We start from the raw sequence: 17,404 nt of genomic DNA on the forward strand, positions 1-17,404 counted from the left end.
TAAAAGGTTTGCAAGGCTGAGGGATTTTTAGAATGAACAAGGATACCTTGGTGAAGAACTTGAGGGAGAACCTGCTGTCCAGGCCTGGTGCTTTCTGGTTTTGGGGGCTAAAAAATATGCCTGTGCTTATTCCTTTACCTTGGGTAGCCACTATAATTTGTCCTTTCTTTCATAAACTCCATGTTCTAAAGCAATGAGAGGTGGCAGAAACAATCTCTGTGAGCCAGGAAGAAAAGTTGCAGACCTACAATATGCAGTCTCACCTAGATATATGGTCAAGCAAGTGTATTCTGCCACACATGTGAATGCCATGTGAGATGAATAATACTTGGCATCTCTGTATTTTGTTGAGCCACTGGAGAATTGGTTAAGAAGATAAAGAAACCAGAGAAGATAAACAAAATGTTGAAAAGAAATCACATAAATGTGGTTGTTTCTCCCACCCCCTAAAAAGTAGCTTAATTAACTCACATGCAAAATATAAGGCAAAAAATACAGACTAGTTGAGAAGCAGAAGTGTGTCAGAGCTAGTTGTAAGACTACAGGTACCAGTGTACACACATCAGGAAATAGCACTGAAATGATATAAGCATGTCTGCTTTAACTTACAGTTTGGTGTTGATATCATAGTAAGCAAGCTATGAACTGTCTCCATCAGATCATGTTGCTGTTTTTGCAGAACTGAGTTGTTTACTGTAGCTGTAACCAACTGTTTTTCTAGTTCTTCTATAATAGAATTCTGTCTGGTTACTAGGACTTGAAGCTGATCTTTTTCATCTTTTATTGACTTCAGCTGAAGCATGTGCTTGTCTTCCATCTCAAGAACTCTTTTTTCTAAAAAGCTAAATAAAAGATTACAATTAGGCCCTCCAGATACAATTTTGAGCTGATGTCAAGAGAACCAAGCATGTTGTATAAGTTTCTTTCTTCATAAACACTCAACTTCATTCTCTAGTGCTATGCAAGCGGTAGACAACTAAATGAAAGTTTAGTTTGATACATAAGCTTTAATTTATTATGTAAGTGCACTAATAAACAACATTATCTACTACAGTGTGTATTGCAGACTTTAAAAGTGTAATAGTTGGGTGTTTGATAATTCAACATTATTAAAGGAAAGAAAAAGTGACTGAGTTGTCATGGGTTTACCCTGTTAAAAGATGAAACTTATTTAAAGATGTAACTATGAACATTTCAAATATCTTAGAATAAAATACATACTTAGCATAAGTGTTATGGCATTAAGACAGGGAAACATGCAAATAGTTGAAGATGGGTTACCCTTCTCCAGTTTTAGAGCTGGTATTATTAGGTAACTGGCTGGGAACATCACTGCTAATTGTTCTGATATAGACTCTGAGAAATATTTCTTTTAACATTCTTTAAATCTTTATAATTTTCATCTTTATAATTCTTATAAATTTTTCTTTTAACATAAGCTGATGTTAAAAGATGCATAGCTGGAAGAGAGAAGTTCACCTAAAATCCGTTACTGTTACTGAAAAAAAAATATCCTGAACCTTATATCTAATTATGTTTCAAGCAGATTAGTTCAATGCAGATTGTATTTTGTTAGGTGAGAAACAATGCTTTTGTGTTTTACGTGGATGTTACAAGACTAGTCTAAAGTCTGCTGCGTTCAACACCAAAAAACATGACCTTTTAAAAATCAGTATTTCCTTTGCTTTCCATTTGATAAGGATGCTTGTTTTTTTTTAAGTTGGTAGATAAAAACTTTACAGAACATATATAAATGTAGTAGAGTAGTGAACAAAAATGTCAAAACATGTCTCCTGGGTTTCTTAAGCTAATTCTTTCAAAGGAAGAGCACTTCGCACATATGGTTCTCATTGAAAAACATTGCTTTGAAGGAGAAAACTTACTGTTATTGCTGCTTTTAGATTCCTCTGTAAACTATTTATTGCCAAAAGTAAAATAAGACTGTGGTGATATGGAAACAGAGCTAGCTGAAAAAAGGTATGAGCCTTTGGACCACAGCCGAGTACAGAAGAGGATAGGAGTAATAGTTGGATATTGGTCAATTTCAAAACATGGATTCTTGAGGTACGTTGAATATGATTAGTGCTTTATTTTTCTCACTACATTAGGTAAAAAAAAATTGTAGCAATGACCTATTTAATCATTAGGATAGCTATGTACTACATGGAAATAAAATTTTGGAGATGTGGTTACACTCAATTAGTTTGAATCAGGTTACATCAAATTTATATGGAAAACTGAAGAATAATATAAATTGGGTACAACTGAAGTACTGTTTCAGTTTTAGCCTTAAGTTCCTCATATGAAGGAGAACTTTAGATAGTGAAGAACAGTATATAAACAGAATACAAGAATAAACCTGCATGAATCTCCTCGGCTTTAAGTATTATATGACCTTTGTAATGAGTGTGGGTAACATTTTGTAATCAGTTTGGAGAGCTTGTGTACAAACCCTTATTTTCCTACTTGAGTACATTTGTTTCTGAAACTATTAGAAGGGCACTTCATGGAAAAGCATTTTATTAGGCTGTGCAAACTTACCTGTTTTTTTCTTGTAATTTAGTTATCTCATTGGTCTGATCTGAAATCTGTCTTTCTAGTTTGTTCGTTGAAAGAGAGTGTTCCAAAAGCTGCAATTCAAGTCGGGTTGTCTGGTTTAATACCTAAAAAAAATTTACAAAAAAAAAAACTTCTTCTAAAAGATATGTCTTTAAAATAAATTATGTCGTGAAATCATGCCAATCTCTATGTACACCTATGATTAAAAAATATTTTTCAACACTTAATTTAGGCACAAATGTTCATAGAATCAGAATGAAGAAGAATACACAGAGTTGAACTAATTTTGTTATTACACTATATCATTGGGAATATTTCAGTAGTATGCTATGTTTCTGATGAGAATTACTGGGTACTTAGCTTTGTTGGTATACCTTTCCCTCTGTTATGATAATTCTTATTTCATTACTGGAACTATGATGGTTGTGGCTCAAAGAATGAGTTGTTTTCCCCATCTGGTGTTGAAAGTAAGTCTCTCACTGAAATCTTGGCACAGTCATGAAATCACTTGATAGTTCTCCCCTAGCTATTTTATTCAATCCTGAATTATATTTTGAAGCATTTATCATGTGAAACACATGACTAATGTTTCATGAAAATCAACTAAAGTGACTACACTTTAGTAAATTCATTCTTTGCATTTTAGTATTACCTTTTTTCTATGCATTGTTTACAATTTATGTACGTCTTTAAATGGAGAAATGCAGATACTAGGAAACATGTATGGTACTCTATGGTTTGTATTGCATTACTTTAAGGCAAGTTTTCTAGAAATATTTTCTCATTGTTTTAGAATAGCTTTTTTTAATTCAACAGAATTTGGCTTTCCTTGACAGGAAGAATTGATTACTCATGTCCTTCATGTTAAACAGTCATTCAGGACATGATTTCACACTTAAGTGTAATTGAAAATTATTGCCAAAAGTAAGTGTCCTTGAGAGAGCAATTGTTTGGTTAATTTCCTTATGTTGCTAATTAAGCCCTTAACCCAGTCACCAGTAATTTCAAGCAGAGAAGGAAAGTTACAGTGATGATTTTCTTCCTCTAAGCAGAAAATAACAGAGTAATTTCCATAAAGACATTACTGTGAATTAATAAATACATTCTCTCAACATGTGCAAAATATTAGGCTCCTGAATAATGCAATGAAAGTTGAGCTCAATATGCCTATAAGCTATGAATAATCAGTTTATCAAAGAGTTCACAAAGTCTTGATTTAGGTAAAAAACTGTAACTTAATTCATTGGATTAATTCTACAGATAGTAAAACATCTAACATGGATTTTAGGCTTTGCATACTTTTTATATTATACAAAATATTATGTGCTGCATGATATATCCATTATTTGTTTTGGCAATTAAAGATCTGCATCTTCCTACTGTATCTGCAAAACTACAAATACATACCACTCTACATGGATTTGACTTGTCCTTCTGTTAATATCTGCATTCTGTTTAACAGAATATCTTATTGTACTTAATGCTTTTCAATTAAAATCCATTTGTTTGTGTTTGAAGTTAACAAATGTACAGTAGACAAATTTACTTCTGTGTGAATATACTTTTCTAGCAGCCTCCTAATTTCTTTTTTCTTTATTAATCTCAGATTTGTTTATGTATCCCTTTGTTTACCATAATGCAGTGCTGGAAATGAACTGTTATCCCACTTAGAGTTATCTGTGAAAACATTAATTAAAAAGACATAGTTCTTGTGATAAGTTAAAAAAATAAAAAAGGAAAGATTTCGTTTAAAAAAGCAATTAGGCTGGTAAATGGAACAAAGACAGTTTGAAGAGACTCATTTAGCTAAGATTAGTAATGAGAGCAATGTGAGTATAAAGCACACTAGGACCCAACTGATGCCTGGATATAGTATAGTAGTTTTAAATACATTCTCTTAAAGATTAATTTAACAGTTGGCTTTCTAGGCTTACTTAAACGCTACCATAATGAAAATCACTCCAGTGACAATACTGGGCTCGAGATGGAACTATGTATTACCAAATACTAATGTTTCCTTAAGTTGGATAGAACTGTGGGTCACAATGATTGACTTCTAATTGTTGAACAGAAGCATGTAACACCAAACAGTGTTAAATGTATGGCTGTAGTATTTGGGAAGCAGAAGCATTTTGAGGTTGAAATTCATTACTTACTTGTGCTTCAACATCTGTTAATTTGCGGGTCTGTTCAGCTGTTTGATTTAGCAAGTTTGTGCCTATTTCAATCATTACTGCAGTCTGGTTCTGCACTGCAGTTTGCTGGATCTCTACCATTTCTTTCTTCATACTGTCTTGGATGTAATTCTCAAGCTACATGGGAAAGGAAAGAGAGAAGATAGTTGCATTCTTTAAATGTTGGAAAGGGGGTAGTACAGTAAGCCTGCTGGCAGCCTTGCTAAACAAATTTGGTCCTTGTCCTTGTCTGTTATGTATTTATGTTAAGTTTCCCAACATTAAGCTCTGTGAGAGGAAAACCAAATGTGACAAGGAATGTGTGGCCACTCATTTTCTAAAGGCAGGAACAGAGATTTGCAGGAGGTAGGTAGTAGGTACAGTGATGAAAGTGCTTGTGGGCACTTGGAAACCTTTCTCCCCTAGTGCTCCCACCGTTGTAAACCATCAGAGGAGCTTCACCAGCTTTGGCAGTGATGGGAATTTTTTAGAAGATAAAAAGTTTAGCAGTTTAGTCATCTTCCTGTATTTACACTTAACTATTTTAAAAGCTAATATTCATCACATGACTAGAATTCAAAGAGGTCAGATGTCATTTAACACTGTTATGTGTGCATTTTATCAGAGAGAATTTCAAATAAGGACACAAACCAGTAGAAAAACCTATAAATACTTTCAATGTTTAATATTGAGGAATGCAAAAGTTGTTTAAAATACTTGACTCTGAAGTAATTTCTGTCTAAACTTATATGGCTTTTTAGCAGATATTTTATAACAGAATATCCTGCTTTCAAGGAAAGTAAGGAAAAATAAGTAGCAAGGAGAAAACAAAAGTAGCCTTTTGCATAAATTTTTCTTTCTACCTGCTTGGATAATGAAAAAGCAGTCTGGTTTTTCTTCACACTTCTTTATTTCTTGTCAGTAACTGCAAATCACACATTTCTTTGATGTGTCATTGCATATGTTTGAGTTAATGAAAGTCCAGACCACAAGACTTCATTTTTTTCCATTGACTGAGGAAATTTCTAGAATCAAACCTCTACTTCACTCCAACACAGCTCTATCAAGAGAACCATAATAAATTTTGAGCTTCATCCTCTACCTACAAAGAGGATACCAGCTAATTGTGATTTAAATACTCTATAAACCTCTGTTCAGATATAACCATTCCACTTCCAATGGACCAATGGACAGATCTGTCAACTTTGAATATTTAAGCTTTTTCCTCTTAAATGTTACTTGAGCAAGGACTGGGTTAATTTTTCTTACTTCAGAGCTGTTTTTTTAAAGTGGCAAATTGAGAAAACAGGGTATATTAAGAAATCAAAACCTCTAAAACTGGTAGTATATTCTTACATTTGAAGTGACCACTATTTCTTGATGCCCAGTGTGACCAAACTGTCCAAGCAGTATTTATTTGTTCACTCCAGTCTCCCCATGCAGCTGGTGAGCTGCAATGCACAACGTGGAGATTTCTGACCTGGCATAAACTTTAACCCACATCTACTGTTCTGCTCCATAAACATACTTCTCTTTGTACCACAAAGATTTAAAACCAGTCTTCAGGCAGCCTTTACATGCTCTTTGCTTAATGATCTTTTTGAATACTAGAGTTAAGCATACAATCAACTGGGTTTTGGCATAATAATTGAACATGGGTATCGGTAATTAGTTATTCACTATTCATAGGGTTGATTCTTAAGTGTTACCTTTTGCTCCATGCTATTCCTGATTTTCAAAAGCTTCTCCACTCAGAGACAAATCTAATTTGACCAAACATTGGAATTTTTTTGAATTCTTTGGTGACATCATTTAGATCAGCTTCTTCTTTTATTTTGGACAATGAACAGTGCCTTTTAATTGAGTAGTAATAGAAAGGTATCTTTAGTCCTTGATCATTACACTCTGAGATGTCAGGGTATAGTGATAATTTATTTTAAAAAGCGACGCAAATTGGTATTTGGTGCACCATAGTCAAAGGACATTGGCAAAATTCTGCAGACTTTTATATAGACAAAAATAAGTAATTTTTCACTGAAGTGAGATGAAGACCGAGAACAACAACTAATATGTGTCCCTCTGAAAAGGCTAGACATCTGGGAATTAAATGACTTATGACTCCCAATTAACTTTAGCAACTGAATCTGGAAGACTGGACATCATTACAGATAACATTGAAAAAAACTTTGCTCAAATGCAGCTCTGTTAAAAGACTATGAAGTGAGATCTCCAGAATGCATTTTATTTGCCTTAGTATCACAGTTAAGTACGGAAATACCTTTATCAAGTAGAGAATATCCTTTATCAAGATCAGGGATATGGCTTCACCTGTCAGACTCAGTGCATTGAAAATATTGCATCATCTTTAATTTAGAAAAAAAAAAAAGCCCAAACTAAAAAGGAAGACAGTAATAAATAGATCAACAAAGAAAGATTGTTCATGAGCTTTGATTCTTTCATGAAATAGTTGTGGATCTTTAACCTCATGCTTCAAGGTTCTTTGTTCACCAAAGAGAGAGCAGAATGAGAATCTGAGCAAAGGCATCTCTGCATATAGGATTGCAGAACTGCATGACTTCTTTGAAATTGTTATCACTGAGTTATTCCAAAACACACTACTAGAAAAGGAGTTAATTCTGGGCTTAAAGGTAAGGTAAACATTTTATGGTGGGCTTAGGCAATTGCCCAGTTCAAACACACAGATGTAAGGTTGCTCTGAATACAGTATGCAAAACCCGTGATTACAATTTAAGGCATCTGGTGGTTCTGGTTGCCAGATTTTTATACCCCTTGTCACTGTACTTGTAACCTTGGAAAGCAGTTTTGTTTGGACACAGATCTGCATTTTCATAATTTATTTCATTTGAATATCTGTAAATATAAGCATATCTCCAAGTATCTGATCTGTTTCAAATAATTTCTCATTTATGTGGGGATTTCCAAATCACTGAAGTATTCTCTTGACTCCAGTTTTATGTTTGTCTTCACATCTGTTTTTTAACTTAAAAAATATTAAATACGTAATTTTGGGAATATGGTATCTGTGCTTACTTGAAAGCATGAAATGTTGAGTACCAAAAGGGATTAAGATTTAAAGCCAGTTTTATTATCTGACTCATTTATTCTAATTTGGAGCAACATGAAGCATCAAAATTATAGAGACCTATTCAGTGGCTTTGGAGCTTCTTGTGGTTTCTTCCCTAAAAATTCTATAAAGCATGATTACATAAAACCCCTCTGGTTTTTCCTTCATATTCACTAGTCCTCTCCCACTTTTCTATGTTCTCTGCATGTACACATCATAAAATCTCTTTTTCTGACCTGAACCAAGATAATGCACTGATCCCTCTCTGCTTATTTCCTCTCTCTCTTCATCATGCAATGCAAAACTGTAGAAAGCAGCAGTTTTTACAGCTACAACGCCCTAACTTTTTCTTAGTGGCAGGTGCTTACTTTCATCTTTCTTCAAAAAGAAATAAAAGAATGACTTTCATCCAAAATGCCCCACTATCTCCCACTGACCTTAGTGACAGCAGAACATGTTCCCACTCATACCCCTGGCAAGCAAAGCCCTTGGGTTTCACTGACAGGGTGGTGGAAGGACTTTTTCAACATGGGCTCCAGTTCCCACAGCCACGGCTGAGCTACACTGACAAAACTGAGGATTAGCAGCCATTTTTGCAAGACTGCAGCTCTTTGTGCCACATTTCTTTGTAGAAACTATTCATCGGCTCCTGACAAGGAGCCTCCTTTCTTTGTAAGCAGTAGCACACTCAGAGTTTCTGAAGGGGGAAGAATAGCTTGAGTAAAAAAGAGGTTTAAAAGAGGGAAGAACACGGGAGTGAATGCCTCAGTCCCCATCCATCAGTCAGGAGACTTGGTAGTTTGAACAGCATGTCTGTCTCCTTCAATATTTTGCTCAAATCTGGAAGGTGAAACAGGGATTATTTGCCAGATTTCTCCCTTGTCACAGAACTAGCTATGGTTTAATCTCTTTTTGATTAAAATATTATTTGAATATTATAAGGATTGTGTTAACCATGATTACATTATTGTTATTTTGAACAAAATAAATGTTAAAACCTAATAGCTTACTGTTAGTGATGCATTTTCAGAAATTTTGCTTTTGAGGGAGTAAGTCAATCAATTAATCCTATCTTAAAGATAATACAAGGGAGAGGGAATATTTGAAAGAAGGACTAATTAATTGACAGCATTTCAGTGATTCTTCTTGGGATTTTTTTATTAAACATTCTATCTTTGTGTAAGAATTTGGCTGGCATGTATTCTTGAACAAATTATTAAAATGAAAGCACAGATGGGAAAAAACATGCCTCAAAATATGCTTAAATTGCAAAAACAGCTGGGAAAATGGAAATACTTTTACAGTTAAGATTTGTTACAAAGTTATAGTGATGCATTTTTAGAGAGAAAAAATTCTCTAAGGTCACCACTTCGGGGCTGCATCATGCTTTATTACTTCAAATCATATAAAATCATAAAATTTGGCGAAAACACTCCAGCTAAGTTGCCAAAAAAACAAGGACAGGTCAATAATATTGGAGCACATTCCAACACACTGCTTTTATAGCCAAGGCTTTTTTTTTTTTTTTAATTGGCAAGAAAGGAAAGACAACATGTAGAGTATGCAGTAAAAGAAGTATGTTTTCTAACCACTGGCAGAGATACTATTAATCCATTATGAAGGGTTATCAATACCCAGTCAAATGAAAAACTTTTCTAATTGTATAGTTTGTGTCCATATTGTAGAATTTTTCAAAGAATCAGCAACTTATTTGTGCAATTATAGACATTTGACTTACCATTTTTTCCATTTTAAGTTATGAATGATGTCTTGCATTTGTTCTTTGCTGCCAAGTGTTTAATCTATACTAATTAAACAGCCATGTTCCTGGCAGCATTTGTGTTTCATGAATACATACAAGCCTCCTTTGCCAAATGCTACCCCATATAAATAGTACAAACAGTACTGGATGCTTGTTCTATTTTATAGAATTTGTCAGTTATTGGAGCAGGCTTTCCAAATAAAGTTTGGTGATTTTCTTAATGTTTATAGTCTGATTCTGTCAACTCTAACATTTATTTTCAGCAAGAGGTAATATTAATCATGAGTTTCTACAAAGTGCTGTGTCCTGTGTGAACAGGTTGTGTTGCAGCACATATTGCATGCTTAGTCATCTAATGTAGATACTGAGAGAAAACTTGAGGGCTAATGACACATATGTAGTGATTTTCCTCTAACATTTGTTTTGGATTTAAAAAAGTGGAGTGGATCCAGTAGAAAACCTAGAAACAAAAAATACATTTACAGCTAGGCTGTAATATTTTAACATTTTAAATATGTGTTGAAGCTACAGAAGCCTGGGCAGTAAGGAGTTAATGTGTTGTTATTCCTGAAATGCTGATGGCTGTTCAAGTGGGCATGTAAGAACAGGATGTGGCTAGAAAGAGGGGCTGTCAGAAAGTAGGGCAGCACCTTTCTGGAACCCACTTGCTACTTCTGGTCTATGGTGACGTAAAGGACAGCCGATGGGCAGGAGTGGGGTGAAGAATTAGGCATGAACTGTCAGCTGAGGGTCAATCCAGTAGAGGGGGATCAAGACCATCAAAAGACCCTCAAAGACCCTGAACCCATTTCCAGAAAGGTCCAGAAGAATGGACTGCACCTGCTCACTTATTTACATGAAGAGTGAGAAACTTAAATCCCAGGGGATTTCCCAGGGAGGGAAATCTACCTATAAAACAGTACCCCTAAAAAGCTTGGGTGGCACCACCAGGACCTTGGACACCCTATTGGCTGGATCGGTGCTGGACCCAGAACTGGTGATCCCCTTTCCTCTCCTATCTCATTTTTCTTTATAGGGGCAAACACCTTTCCATGCCAAGTGTGTCATCTGTTAGTAAAACTTTGTGAGCATTTTTCTTTTGGACCCCTTTGGCTTTTGCCAGTCTTCTTTGACCCATTGAGGAATTTTGGGTGCTTCCTTCCACAAATGAGTGACATGTTATACATATATTAAGCTGTCAAAAACTTTGAGTTATAGTTCTCACATCCCTAATAAAAATGTCATGTGCTTTATTTAGAACTTACCTTTGCAAATTTAAACCACTTGAATTTAATCAGCTCTTCCAATACCTGTGGTCATCATCCTGGTGCTTTATTCACCAAGATGTTCATTATACACACAAAAGCAAACAAGACAGAAAATGTACTTAAGCATCCATAATCAGATTTGTTTAGTTTTAGTAACAGGTCAAAATAAAAAAAGCTGAGTCTCATTAGTTCCTTGGGGAATACTTTTTCAGAGTATAGATGTGACCTTCCTGCTTCTTGTACTCCAGATATCTTGAGGTATCTTTAACCTAGTAGTTCTTGGTCTTAGCTGCCCTGCCCTTTTTTCAGAGTGGCAGTGTTCTTTGGATTGTGGCCACATCTGATTTCTTCATGAGTCATCTGAAGTAGAATTTAGCCCATAATTTGGACTGGATTTTTTTAATCCTGCGCCAATGTGCCGTTTTCTAATTGTAAAAGGTTATCCTTATGTGCCACAGAATCCTTAAATTTCACATTCGCAGACATATTTTTTTAATATAAAGACAAAAATATAGGGTTTTTTCCACAGACTATTTTAACAGTCTTAATTTTCAGTTAAAATACTAAATATTTAAATTGTTTATTTGTAGTATAATTGAAGTCTGTACATTAGGAGGGTTTTCTTGGTATGAGCCACCTTGGATCCTACTGGATATGAATAACAGTGAAATGTAATGTGCTTTTTAAAAAAGAAGGAAACACTGCCTCAATTTCAACACAGCAGTTCATGTAGGCAACAGGAAGTATTTTACCAACATATATATGCTACACATGCTCCTTAATGTGCGTGTATGTAACCATATTGACAGGCACTCCATGTGTGCTTGTATTTGTATTTCCACATCACATGAATGCATTGGTGTTATGAAGGCAAAATACTGTCAAAATTTCAATTTTGCAGACAGTTTTGTTCTGTTTAAAATAGCTTTTCGTACTTATTTTCAGTCTGTCCCTGTTCCTACTGCTTCAAGTCAGGATGGAAATAGCAGAGTCATTACCCTTTCCAAGAGCCATTTATCTTGACAAACCTAAGGGAACACATTTTTAAGGGCATTGCATCAATCCCCATCAATCAGACCTTAAACTATTTTAAAGCAATTTTTAATAAAATAATTTATTTCTCCATGTTTTCTGGAACTAAATTATCAATTTTAGGAGCCTGTAACTTTTAGAAAAAATTAGTACACTGCAGAAATAAAACACGATCATGTCTGAAAAAGAGACATTTTAATTTTTTTTTTCCCCTAGAGCAGGAAGTCCCAATGGTCTATGAGTTGTTTCTCAAGGGAGGGAAAAAAGTCTTTTGGGAATGTATATGGGAATGCTTGAGATGTCTCTATGCCCCATCAAACATGTCTGCCTATCCAGACCTCCAGCTAAGATTTTTCTCTTATCTCATTTTCCTGTCAGCAAACAAAAGGTGAAAGTAACATCATAAATGAATACTATCTGGAAGTGAGCTGTGATTTACTGGAAAATATTCAAGCTAAAATTGTGTAATAAAATACTAAAGGTTTAAATGCTCACTCTTAAAATAGCAAACACAGACTTTAAAGTAAATGATATGCAGATGGTTATGGTAGGTACACTTGTGCACTAAATTAAAGCTTACCAGCCTATTCTCCTGTCTGATTACACTACATTTTAGAGGAAACTGTTACACTTTTATAATTTACACTTGCTAGCAGAAGAAAAATATTCCCCCGCTCCTTCACTGGCAAAACTCTACTTAAATAAAAACTAAATTTTCATTAATGTAACATGAAACAGAATGTATGAAATGTCTTCATTTTCTATACAAATGTTTATAAAGAATGACTTTCAATCTGTGTTCCTGAATGGAAGTATTCTGTATCTAATTCTAAAAGTTATTACAGGATGATTGAACTTTCTGCTGTATGTTCTGAACTATGAATGTTACAATCCAAGTGATGATGTAGAAAAGGCAAAGGAGCACATAGGAAAAGGGAAGAGACTTTGACAGCTGAAACACTCCCAAAGGCTGTCGTAGAGTTGAGCTCCCCCCATTCTAGACACTGAGCTTATTTTGTACATGTAATACTACACTACTTTTTTCCTACCTACACATGTGTTTTTTCATTTGGAGGATGACATGGGTTCTTTGTACCATACATGATGCACGTACTTTCTATGGTGCATTTCTTGCAAATTGAAAATATTGAAAAAACCCACTGTTAATGGAAACTAAATAGTGAACTTGACAAACTGCTTAACAGTGTCAATTTCAATGTAGGTAGGTAAATAATTTTATAAAAACAAAATTTAACAAGAGAATCTTCAAAATTAAAAGCAATTATTTGGTGATTACCCGTACTCATTAAGAATTAAGGCTATTCATTAAGGCAATAATTTAAGATTCTGAATCACCATTTTGCTGGACCATAGCTCCTATGGTATTTCTCTTAAAAATCAGGGAAGGAATTCGTAAAGTTCCCATTAGTCTAAAAATAAAGAATAAATAAATAAATAGTGTGAGTCATGAATGGCATTTTGCCGAAGTTCAGTAGCACTGAAGCCAGGAAGACAAGAAGCCAGTGATGCTTCAGCCATTCACTGAAATGCATAAAATATTTTTTGTTATATGCAGCCAGCCACCAATACTCAAAATTAGGATTCCATATTTATTAACAGTGTAGGAAATACTGCTAATCAATATTTAAATTTTAAATCCTAGGTTATGACACTGGACTATAATTTCCCAAATTGAATATTCAAACCTTTTGGAGACAAGCCTATATGTTTTCAATCACATTTTGGACTAGCATCAGGGAATCAGAACTTTACCAGACCAGTGTAAGGACGAGATTGTGCCTCATAAAGATGACATCTGAATAAACGCTATCCCAGATCTTATTTCTCATAATCCTTTCTCATTTGTGTATTTTTTCCATTCCACTGAGCAACTGAAATAAACTTACTATCAGATATGCTGGTGACATTTTTCATGAAAAACATTGTCTATGTAGCCTCATAAACTTTACAAAATATTTAGCAAATATATCGGTCACAGTTAAAGCCATTTATCTTTTTTATCTCAAACAATATCAAGTGTTTTTTATTAACTCCTCTTTCAATAAGACAGTCTATTTTAAAGAATAGCTCATGATGTGAAGCAAATCAGAGATCAAGTTTTTCACAAATATGAAGCAAATTCCACTTTTCAAAACATGTTACTGGGGAAGTGAAAAAGAGCTGGGCATTTACAGCTCATTCTCAGCATTGCTTTCTAGGGAAGCAGTCATCTTGCATTCCATTTCCAACCAGAAGGAAGAATGATTTGGAGTTCAAGGATCAAACTAGTTAGGAAGCTATGGTACACAATTAGTCCGTTTTGTAAGCTATAAAACTGGGTGTCTCCAGTTTCAAAGGCGTGTTCACAGAGCATCTTTCAGCATGACAAAAATTAGATTATTTTTAAAGTTCACAGGTTAAGGAAACTGAAAGCATTTTTAGTAGTTCTTAAGCTTTGCAACATACTAGCATCTAATTATAGTTTATTGAGTTTTTATGAGATCTTTTTCTTGTAGAAGAAGCCTCAATGGTGCTACCAAGTGACAACCAGTCATTTTTGCTTAAGGCCTGACAAATTTTGAATGCTCAAGACTTTGGGGAAGCACATGTCAGCTGCTGATTCCAGTTTCAAGGGACTGAATTTCTTTACTAAGAACCCATTCACTGATTTTGGAGGGGAGAAAAGAAAGTAATTTATGCTCAAGTAATGTAGCTCTTTTATTAAGGTGTGCTGCATCTATCTCACTAGCATTTCGATTGATAATATGCTAGATGGACTGGAGAGGTGGAGAGTCTGGAGAACTGCTATGTTTGCATCACCAGCTTGAAAATTCCTCACTTGCTGGACCAAACCTATCAGAGAACTTCCCAAACTTTCCAAAACATTGGGCAGGGGAAGCAGGACCCGAAAACCAAACAAGCTTTAAATATGACTACAGAAAGCACTAAAGGCTGCCTTAAAAAGAGAAGCTCAGGTGGTCACCTTTGCTTAGTTAAAAAAATTAGCATCCTTACATGTTCATGTCAAATGCCACTCGTTTATTTCTCTGTACTGTTCCATTAGCCCAGTTAAGAGTCTCGAGTGCCAAAGTTTCTGAGGAATTCCATGCTTGAAAGATAAACCAGGAAGCTACTGTGTTAAAAGTGGACAAACACAAATATTTGGAAGCAAGATCAAAACATATTGCAGAAACAAAACATAGTGTGTGATGCACGGCAAAAAAATAAATTATGTAATCCTGATTTAAAAATACTTTTTTTTTTTTTTTTTGGTCTCAATAGCTGGAATTATCCATCTAAAAGCAGAGAGTTTCAGGTTTTGGAACAGAAACATGAAGACAGGTCTTTCCATCCATTGCTTCCAAAATTTCCTTTTTGTATCTGGTATCCCCTGAGCACTCAGGTGGTGATGCAAAGTCACCTCTTGAGCTGGTCTCCAGTCAGTGCTCCTGAAAACTTGACACCAGGCAGCTGCCTGTATGTGCCCTTCTAGACCCGAAGCCAGATCCTCTCAAAACAAATGATGGTATTGGCATTAACCATAAGAGAAGAGGAGAAAGTGTCAGAAAAAATGTCTGAGAACCAAAGCTGTAGATTTCAGGATGGGTATTTTATGAGAGGACACTCTTCCCTGTCTGTTAAGATCTGACAAGAAGGGCAACTGACGAGGGAGACTTTTAAATATGTTTTCCAGAGATTCTCTTGGATGTAAAACTCTGCTGTCAAGATGAGTAAACACATTAGCAGTGGAGAAAGTACAATGACATCGATACTATATGCACCTAGCCAGAAAAGAAAGCTATCTGTCTTGCATTTGAGAGGTGGGCCTGTGCAAACATCGTAAATTTCAATAAGGCCAAACGCAAGGTCTTGAACCTGGGTCCGGGAAATCCCAAACATAAGCACAGGCTGGGCAGTGAAGGGATTGATGGCAGCCCTGGCAAGAAGGACTTGGAGGTGCTGGTGGATGAGAGGCTGAACATGCCCTGGCAGGGTGTGCTCACAGCCCATAAAGCCAATTGTATCCTGGGCTGTATCCAAAGCAGTATGGGCAGCAGGGCAAGGGAGGGGATTCTGCCCCTCTGCTCTGCTCGGGTGGGACCCCAGCTGGGCTAGTGCTGCATCAAGCTCTGGGGCTTGGAAGGGATTTGAATGGGTCCAGAGGAAGGCCACAAAGATGATCCCATGGTTATAGCACCTCGTTTATGAAGACAGGTTGAGAGAGTTGGGGTTTTTCAGTCTAGAGAAGAGAAGGTTTTCAGAGACCATAGAGCAGATTTCCAGTACCTAAAGGGGGCTTACAATAAAGCTGGAGAGGGACTTTTCACACAGGCATGTAGCGACAGGACAAGCGGGAATGGCTGTAAACTGAAGGAGGGTAGGTTTAAATTAGATATTAGGAAGAAATTCTTTACAGTGAGGGTGTTGAGGCACTGGCACAGATTCCGCTGAGAATTTATGGACACCCCATCCCTGGAAGTGTTCAGCCCCAGGCTGCTTGGAGCTCTGAGTAACCTGGTCTAGCGGAAGGTGTCCCTACAGCAGTGTAGTTGCAACTAGGTAAATGGAGCTCTGAGTAAACTGGTCTAGCGGAAGGTGTCCCTACAGCAGTGTAGTTGCAACTAGGTAACCTTCTAGGTCCCTTCCAACCTAAAGCATTCTGTGAATACTCAGGAAAGTATGCACAGAAGGTTAAAAACAAATTTAGCTATACTAACAAAAGAATCCAGAACTGAGAATTCTGAATGAGAAAGAATGTAGAGGAAAGGGACAGCCAGGAAGCTGCATAACTTTAATAGAAGGAAAGAAATAAGGGAAATGAATCTGTATGAGCAGAATTTTAAAAGTGGATGTGGATAGGAATAGGGATAGGAATTCTTAATGACAATAAGATGCAAAAGGGGACTGGAAGGCTGATCTTAAAGCCAGCTGAGGGAATGAATTCTCTGGTTTGTTTGAAGTTTAAAAAACATTATGAAGTTGGAAGAAAATTCTCTGAGGAAAATGGTGAGTGCAAAGGACTTGACTGCATGAGACTCTTGGGAGATGTTACTCCCACATGGACTAGAGAGGGACAAGAAAAAGAAACTGTTCATTTCCTTGTGATGAAAATTATTACTCTTTTCTATTCCAGTAGCATCCTTACTTACTTAGAGGTAATCCACATGAATTAAGTCTTAAAGTACATACCTGGTTTACTGGTCAACTCCATTATCAACTTCAAACTTTTTCAATATTGTTTTATTAATACTTCGTTATTGAAACTAAGTATTTTTAGTTTCACTAAGAAGTCAGTGGGAATTTTTCTACTTGTTTGGAGTAGAGCTAGGATTTTGTACGCTGTCCTCAGAGCCTTTTTAAAATAATAAAGTTTACCATAACAAAGAAGCTGAACTCAAGACATGGCTAAGTTTTTTCTAGATTCAAGTCAAATAAACTTACATGTCAGGGGAAAAAAAGTTAGGGTATTTTAAACTATATATTTAAACTTGCTTGCCTAGCTGGTAAACTGTAGTTGACAGAA

At 35.7% G+C, this 17,404-nt stretch overlaps 2 protein-coding genes across 3 annotated transcripts in view; one reads left to right on the plus strand and one right to left on the minus strand.

The window, feature by feature from the left end:
* Positions 1-17,404, plus strand: part of MCPH1 (microcephalin 1) — a 122,908-nt gene that overhangs the window by 61,601 nt on the left and 43,903 nt on the right. The gene's annotated exons all lie outside the window — the stretch shown is intronic.
* ANGPT2 (angiopoietin 2) overlaps positions 1-17,404 on the minus strand; it is a 42,140-nt gene that overhangs the window by 14,790 nt on the left and 9,946 nt on the right. Inside the window, exons 2-4 of one of the 2 annotated variants that reach the window (XM_041477480.1) lie at positions 4,716-4,871; positions 2,542-2,663; positions 610-842 (exon numbers count right to left, since the gene is read on the minus strand). In XM_041477480.1, coding sequence (XP_041333414.1) covers positions 610-842; positions 2,542-2,663; positions 4,716-4,871 — 511 coding nt within the window. The remainder of the gene's footprint in view (positions 1-609; positions 843-2,541; positions 2,664-4,715; positions 4,872-17,404) is intronic. The other variant, XM_041477481.1, reaches the window with a different exon arrangement.

Source organism: Pyrgilauda ruficollis, unplaced genomic scaffold, assembly GCF_017590135.1.
Source record: "Pyrgilauda ruficollis isolate IOZ18807 unplaced genomic scaffold, ASM1759013v1 scaffold40, whole genome shotgun sequence".
In the NCBI taxonomy this organism is placed as follows: domain Eukaryota; kingdom Metazoa; phylum Chordata; class Aves; order Passeriformes; family Passeridae; genus Pyrgilauda; species Pyrgilauda ruficollis.